The 8932-nt window shown below is 31.9% G+C and overlaps 2 protein-coding genes across 2 annotated transcripts; both read left to right on the top strand.

Annotated features, from left to right (window-relative positions):
* The first annotated feature begins 3755 nt into the window (after positions 1-3755).
* On the top strand, positions 3756-4256 carry LOC102586915 (uncharacterized). The gene has a single exon (XM_006345138.2). The coding sequence runs from the start codon at positions 3793-3795 to the stop codon at positions 4114-4116; it is 324 nt and encodes a 107-aa protein (XP_006345200.1). The 5' UTR covers positions 3756-3792; the 3' UTR covers positions 4117-4256.
* A 992-nt stretch (positions 4257-5248) lies between these two features.
* LOC102586577 (uncharacterized) lies at positions 5249-6508 on the top strand. Its single transcript, XM_006345137.2, has one exon. It carries the CDS (start codon positions 5249-5251, stop codon positions 6506-6508), a length of 1260 nt encoding a protein of 419 aa, XP_006345199.1.
* The last annotated feature ends 2424 nt before the right edge of the window (positions 6509-8932 follow it).

The raw sequence follows: 8932 nt of genomic DNA, 5'->3' as shown, positions 1-8932 counted from the left end.
ACTCCCCCACCCCACCCCAAAAAAATTTAAGTTTGTGTTTAAAAAATATTTTCAATTTCAAAAATTATTTTCTACTCTATTAAAAATAAAAGATATTTCTCAAAAACATTTTTCATTCATAAATCAAACACTAAAAAAATTTTCTGAAAAATATTTTCTACTCACCAACCAAACATGAGAAAATAAGTCAAAAATCAACTTGTTTTCCAGGAAAACATTTTCCTTCATACCAAACACACCCTTGATCGTACTCATTTGTCATTCTAGACTCATATATACAAACCATAACTAACACAAAACTTTGACTCAATTCAAATATATGTTATCATAGCGTAAATTATGTCAATTAAGAATCAATAAATGCAATGTATAATCTGTTAAATTATTTTTATTTAATAAATATTTTTTTGAAAATTGAGCATTATTTAAAAAATGGAGTGAAAAGGTATAGTTGAAAAAATATATTAATTTTTGTCTTGAATTTTAAAAATGAAACTTTTTTGGGACAATTTTTCTTTACTAAGGAGACATTTATTTTTGGACGGATCGGGAATAATAGAGTAACTAATAAGGATCAATTTGGATCTCATTTGAAAATGTTTGTGCGAGGTGAATACTCAATTATTAATATTCCCTCTACACTATATCAAAAATGATCTTTAGCGGTAATTAATTAACGGTAATAGCTTAATTGCCGCTAAGTATATATTTTTAGCGGCAATTAACACTCTTTGTATATGTCCCTAAGCCTTTAGCGACACTGAATCTTATGACACTTAACTAGTGTCAGTAAAATTTTAGCACTTTTTATTAATGTGTCTATTTATTGCCGCTAAAAGTTATTTTTGTTGTAGTGCTAGTCCATATTAAGTGAATTGTTGAAACATTTTTAATAGTTTAAAATAAATGAATTATTCAAAATTTAAGAAAATTGTTGGAACTTTTTCTCATATTTCACTTCATTTGGTAAGGTTACTAACTACTTTATATATTCGAGTAGATCATAGTTTAAAAATAATCAAAAGACTAATAATAAAAAATAACACTTAATTTATATCCTTAAATATTTTTCTCAAGGAACGTGTCAAGTATATCACTTGAGATGGACCAGAGAACCTCTATTTGAAGATGAACTACAACTATAGGATAAGGTAGAACCTAGCATTAACTAAGCTCACCAAACGTTCAATTTTGGACGTATAGACAGCATCTCTTTTCCTCTCACCATTATAATTCTTCACCAAAATATCAAGCCCTCAAGTCTACAAATTAATATATATCGAAACAATCATTCAATTCTCTACTACATCTAATTGCCCAACGTACATTTAAAAAGGGAAGAAAAAAGATAGGGAAAAAATAAGGATAATACTTGATCATGGTGGCCTATATATATTTTAAATTAAATGTTCTGAATATATTTAACTAACTTAGGTACGAAGAATTAATGGAATAACAACACACAAAAAGGTTCATAATAATTAAATATCAACTTTAACTTTTATACACATATTCATAGTATAAAGAATTTTTATATCATTAGATTAAGTTGACTTATAATAATAGATAAATCTTTACATATAACAAGCCTAGTAATGGTAATTTGAAATAAACTTTGGGATCGTTTGGTGTGAAGGATAATACCAAATAGTCCTGGGATTAAATTTAAGTACCACTTAATTTGTTGTTTGGTTGGCAAGTTCGGGATAACTTATCCCGGGATTAATAATTAGTACCGGGATAAGTTATTCCTCCCCTTGGGTGGTATAGTAATCCCGAGATAACTTATCCCGGGATAAAATAGGTAAATAACAAAAATGTCTCTTTCAACCCTTTTGTTACATCACTTTTTACATTCATGAAGGGAATTTTTGTAAACAAACAAATTGTTCTTAAAATTTATTATTTTGAATACAACCAACCAAACACTCAATAAAAAATAATTCATCATAATTTATCCATCATAACTATTCCATCATAATTTATCCATCATAATTAATTTCATCATAACTTGAATTCAAACCAAACGACTCCTTAGAGTATAGCGTGTTATAGTTGATTAGTACCTATTATAAATTAAATTTCTTAGAAACTATGATGGATAATTTGAAATTACTTAGCTTATTTGACTAATATATAGTCACATGGCCTATGCCTTAGCAAAGAAGATTATTCTGGAAAAGGAAAAAGAGCAAAGTGTAGCCACATGGGACTGACATTTTGTGTTTTTTTATGTGTTAAAAAGTCAAATATCCATTTCAGATAAGCACATGCAGAAATATGATATTGAAATTTAGTAGGCGTTTGGCCATGCGATATCATATCACGATATGGTATCGTGAGATGAAATCAGCGTTTGGACATGCGATTTTACGTTGATTTCATCTCATGATTTCATATCATGAGAGGTGATATCATATTCTCCAAAAACCATGATATGGAATCACCATGTGATTTCATATCATGATTTGAGATATTTTAATACAACAATTGATCCATGAGTTTATATTTTGTTAAAACAACCCCACATTTATATCTACTAACCATTTGTTTCATATGTAAATAAAATTTATAATCACATCATTACTTTTTAAAATTTATTATTCTCATCGACATAAAATTTATTATTCTCACCGACATAAAATTTATTATTCTCACCAACATATAGTCACTTTAACTCACACCTCACAATTGTGGAGTAATAAAATCTTGAAGAGCCCATGAAAGGTGTTTCATTTATTACTCAAATATTGATGAGAAGTGAAAGTTAGGTTGAAAGTTAGATTGAACATGCAGTGAACAAATAAATTAGATGAAACAATTACTTAAGTGGAGAACAAATAATTTTGTAATAATTTATTATGCGATTTTATAATTTTTTGTTTACTTGATAAGATTGAATAAACAATTGGGGCTATTTTAATAGTTTTATAACTTATGGGCTTTTTATGTTTATGAGAAAATATACAACATAAAAATTTCATACCGCATGTCCAAACAAACCTTCAATTTCATCTCATGATTCCATATCATGATACCATATCATGATTCCATATCATGATATTATATCGCATGGCCAAACGGGCCCTTAGAGAATAAATGAACTTTGGAAATTTTCCAATCTCATTCATCAAGCTTGATCTCAAAGATGAGAAACTTTCATTTATATACACATGTATCTGTGCTATTGCCAGCTAATGTACAACTGTCATTTCTTTAACTAACTCACTAACAAACTTTTGTAACTAACTATAACCAACTAGTAATAAGCTAAACAACTAATTAACTATCAGTTGATATTACATAATTAAACAATTAAATAGATAATAAGCCACTGTCTCCAATATATGAAATTACATGCAAAAAGTTGGAATAATAGTATCAATTAACTGAATAGAGAACTATGAGATCTTAGGTTTAAATTTCAGTAGACGTAGAAATATTTGGTCATTTCTTCTCATTTGTGTTAGCATTGACAAATACAATTACCTGGTAAAAGTGTATGATAGATATCTCGTGATATTAATCAAGACATGCATAAATTGATCAGGACACCACGGTTATTAAAAAAAAAGTTTGAGATAATCTGCGTAAGATTTCTGAATTCCATTTGCCTTTCCATGTTGTAATCCCACTCTGGTTCTTTAAAGCCGCATTTAAAAGCACAACACCTCTCAGTTATACCTTTTAATTTGTCTCTCTGCTATTGTAAAAAAATCGAATTAATGAAATATATATATATATGTTGTTTGTGAATGAACAAACAAACACACATATATACACAACGAAGAAATGGCAAACACGGATTCAACAGTTTGGCCTAACGAACAACAACCTCAACAATCAGTACCGTACCCTGAAGCAGTGCCAAACAGCGCTTGGCATTCTTCGGGATCTATTGGGCCATTTTTCGCTGTCATCTCTGTGTTAACCATTCTCTCGATTCTTTCATGTTTAGTGGGAAGGTATTGTAGGAATCAGGAGCGTGCAACGCCGTTGCATAGCATTAAACAGAGAGATTGTAGCTTTGGGGGGCTGAGGGGCAAATTATGCTGGGGCTGTACGAATAATGGTGAAAGTACTAATAATGAGGGTAAGGGGCAAGATGTTGTTTGATGAATTAACAAGCCCTTTGAGGACGGCATTCATTTGGAGTAAAATTTGCTACTATTATAATATGTTTATTTGTGTAAAAGTCGATCCTTGCTACATGTGCTAGTTTAGAAGCAAGAGTCATTTGTAAGTTGTTGTTCTGTTTTGAAGCAATTGATAAATATTATGAGTTGCTAGTTGCTACTCAATGTTATTTGTTATTCAAAAGTGAGAATGATCAACTAATAAGATTTTAAGAATATGCGGATTCAGAATTTTGAAGTATACGTATTCATGCAATAATTTCAAGTTAATATACAATATTTTTTTTGATAATTTAATGATCCACGTTTATTTTTTGAGATTATTAGACACACGAGAAGGGGAAACCTGAAGGTTTTGGATATCAATATTTTGAAACCTAAAAGGTTTTGGTGGGTAGACAAGGGCTGGGCGGCTAGAAATAATCGTTTGGGTTATTTCTTCTTCTGATGTATTCCCTTCCGATGTCAATTGATGACTTGGACAATACTCTGAAATAACTTTTGATGATGACAATATGAATCAGGTTCACAGGCATGAACCAGACATAAAAAGGCGGGAAAAGTTCGCATATACAAATATGAAATAGGAAAACGTGTTTTAAGTAGAAATCCAAGTCAAATAAGGAGACGAAAAACTGCAAACGACTTCCATGCGGAAAAGGAAAGACAAACAAATCCTATGAGGAAAAGGATTAATTTTGTGAGAAAAAATATTTCTTTCCATGTAGGATTCTACTAAGGTTTAATCCACCTCTATCAAAAGGACAAAGTCAAAGAAGAGAAGATTGCAATAACAAATTGAGAGAATTTTTCCAGCAAAGCAGAGCAGCGTTGTTTCGTTTTAGAATTAGTGCTTGTTCGTAGAAATCCTAAGTTTATTAACATTCCTTTGTTATTTATGATAATTACTTATTTATATTTAATTAGAATTTGTTAGTTAGAGTGATATCTAGTGCTAGTTTAATTTGATTTTTCCCTACTATTTATTTCTGTAGACAGAAAATACACACGAATATTACTAGTTATTTCTGCAGACAGAAAATACATTGTGTTCTAAGTGTGAGTATTGAGTTGTTCTTGAAGTTAGTAAAGTTGGAGCCGATTCTGTGCCAATGGACGCCATTGATATTTCTAGACAAAGAAAATTGGTGATTCCTTGGTTGATGCTGCCACCGGAAGGCACTGTTTACAAATTCTACAGACTGGCGGAAGGCGATGTCATACAGTTTGAGCAGAGGCAACAGCAGGAGCCTGCCCGAGACGTCTATTACTTGGGATCATTATTTCAAGGTTGGCTCGTTTATATACAGCAAAAAGACTGCCAAGTTTTTCTATTTAACCCAATCTCTGGTAGAAAAATCAAGCTTCCATCTGTTGAAACTCTTCCTGAAGTTAAGGGCGTCATTCGAAACACCCAAACTGGTTTGATTGAAACCTTTCTTAACTACCAATCCCATCCCCGTACTCCGCAACAGTTATCTAAATACATCATCAGAAAAATGGTTCTTTCCTCTTCTCTTATGAACGATGACTGTGTAGCCATGGTCACTTACGGCCACTCTGATCTACTCGCCTTCTGCAGGAGGCCCGGAAGAGAGGATAGTACCAATTGCTGGATTCCCTTAGATGGACCCTTACGACAATACACTCAAATTGTTTACCACAGTCAAAAAAAACTATTTTTCGCTCTCACCCATTTTAGGGATCTTGAAGCTTGGGATCTCAATACGGATCCAATCAACAGGTTTCACATTCACAATGAACATTTTGGAACCTCCTCTTCTAATGAATGGCCTATTGTTTGTAATGAATGGCCTATTTCTTTCGTGGATGATGATGAACTTGAGCGCAAGTCATCCTATTGTTGGGATTCTGATTACCTGGTATACGACCATCAAACCCACGAGCTTTTTATTGTTACACGATACATAGCCCCTGCCATTGATCAAGATGGAACTCTAATATTACCGGAGGACAATTTGGATGATCAATTTCCTTACCAGACTCTAACTTTTGATGTTTTCAAGCTTGATTTCATAAACCATGATCACGTGGAGCTTCAATACAACAGTAGCCTTGGCAATCGTACATTCTTCATTGGCTCCAATACCGGTTTTGCTCTCTCAACCACCCAATTTCCTGAATTGAAGCCCAATTCTATTTACTTTACAGATGATCTGACCTGGGCTTACAGACACAGGGAGAAGCTCAAGTGTGGAGGTCATGATTTGGGCATTTATGATTATAAAGAAGGAAGCTTTTCATCGTGTTACTATCCCATTGATCTCGACAAGATACAGAGGATTCTACCAGCTCCTATTTGGTTCACCCCTGACCCTGATGTTGATGTTGATGCCGAATGTTTAGCTTAGTGTGTGTGTTCTGTTTATCAACTTATCTTTGCCTGATTTGGGCTTTTTCTTTTTTCAATGGCATGAGACACAGCTTAACTAAGATTCTATCATCTCTGAACTCATTTTTTTTTTTTTGTATTATTAGCACACTCTATGACTCCACTTTGGGAGATGTTTGGAGAAAATGGGTTAAGGAATAATAGAATCTTATAATATATTTGTATTAAAAATATTTTACTTATATATTCATCTTGTGCATTGAAACATGTCTATAATATCTTATATATAGGAAAATATTAAATTCAAAATATATTATAACTATGGTATATTTTTTTCTCTTATTATCGATGTTAAAAATGTATTATATCTAAATTTCAAGTATTATTTTAATATAATTAGAATTATTATTTTTAAGATATGTGTATTATATTTTAATAATGAATTGGCCATTTATTTTTAACAGATGTTAATATTATTTTTTTCTTTTTCGTTTTTTCATTTATTATCTTTCAAACTTATAATTCTATAACATCAAGAAAATGAGAAGATTTTCAAATCAAATATGGCAAACAATAGTGTTGTTTCAATAACACTAGCAAAAAATCTAGTGTAATTAGCATGTATCTCACATACCGAATACGCGAGCGAGATAAGAGAGTGACAAGAAAGATAGGAGGGAGGCGAGGGCACAAGATTTGTCTGTGTATCCTAGATACATGTGAATCTATTTAGATAGAGTCTATCTAGAACAAATTAACCTAATTTTGAGTCCATATATTCCGAGATACATGTATCTGGACGTACCAAAATCTGATAAGAATCATAATATTACAACATAGCGTGTCTTTAAGTAATTAGATTATATACTAGTAAAATTATTGTAAGTTACCTTATTTAAAAAGTTTTGGCCCATGGGCCGTCCCCGATCAAGCCTTAAGGGCCAAGGGCTTATATGGGCAGGACTTATAAGCCCTAGTTTTAAATAAGCTTGAAAAATCATATTCCAACTCTACCCCAATAACGGGTTAAGTTGGGTCGGCCCCATGGGCTAAGCCCGTTTTGACGGCTCTAATTTTGAATATTATTTATTAAAAATAATATCAATTAGTTAGTGGATATGCATATATTTGTCATCCGTCATATTTTTTTGATATATTTGTCTCTACCATCCAACTTTAGGTACATATTCACCCTTGGACGGTTAAATCTCTTGTCCCCACTTTTATTATCCAATGTAGCATGCCTACGTGGATATGCATATTTATTTCACTTAATATTTCCTTTTAATTTGATATTATATGCAACCAAAGTATTAATTATACCCACCTATCCAACCCATCAAATCCAACTCCTAATTATATATTTTTCATTGTCAATTTCCTAAGAGAACCACGAAACTTTGACATAGAGAGTTATGGCAGCTCATCCACAAGGAGTTGTGCTTAATTTGCTACTTTATTTGTGTGTGTTGACATAGTGCTAAAATGTGTTGAAAGAGTGTTGTTTGGGTACTTAAAACAGTGCTTAATTTTTGCTGCATTTTGTGTGGTTACTGGTTAGTTATTTGTGCTAAAAATGGTCAAATGACGATGAAAATAATCTAATGTGTAATTAATGTTGATGTGACCAACTTGCTGCTACATTTTGTGTTGAAATGTCTCTACAGGACATTCTGAAACTGAGCTTTAAATTTGCTAAAAAATAATCTGAAATACGGCCCATGCTCTCTTCCTCTATCAAAGTCTCGTGATTTTCTCGTGCAAGAGTGATGATGAAAGATATTAATTAGGAGTTGGTTTTGATGGGTTAGATGAGTGGGTATAATTAATATTTGGTTGAATATATATATCCACGTAGGCATGCCACATAGGATAATTAAAGTGGGAACATGAGATTTAGGGTATTTGGGATATAGATTGGAGGTTTTTAGACCATTTTCTTGAAAGTATTTCTACAAACTCTTCCTTACCACTAAGCCATCAATTAGTTTTGTTAGGAGTTTCACAAGTTTATATATATAAAAAAATTCTAATACGAATACAACGTCTAAAATAGAGCTGTCAATATGGGCTGGCCCCACCCCATCCGGGCCTAACCCATTTTTGGTGTGGGCCAGAAAACGGTCGGCCCAGCCCACAAGTACGTGGGCTACAGGCTTGCCGGGCCAGCCCACTTTTTTTAGAATTTATAATTATTAAAAATAAATTATAAATTATAATTTAAAAATATTATCATAAATATCAACAAAACAATATTACATGGTGTTAATGTTACTACTTGTTAATCAAATCCACATTAATAAATATCTAAATAGAAATATTAACCTAATTGTTTTGTCACATTAAAACACAAAAAATGTGACAATATTCCAACCATAAAAAAGTTAAAAATAAACTCCTTAAAAAAAATCATTAAACTTATGGCGTATCTAACACTTCATGA

This window comes from Solanum tuberosum, unplaced genomic scaffold (assembly GCF_000226075.1).
Source record: "Solanum tuberosum cultivar DM 1-3 516 R44 unplaced genomic scaffold, SolTub_3.0 scf00062, whole genome shotgun sequence".
In the NCBI taxonomy this organism is placed as follows: Eukaryota; Viridiplantae; Streptophyta; class Magnoliopsida; order Solanales; family Solanaceae; genus Solanum; species Solanum tuberosum.
The sequence above is the reverse complement of the archived record's forward strand: the minus strand, read 5'-3'. Positions and strand labels throughout refer to the sequence as shown.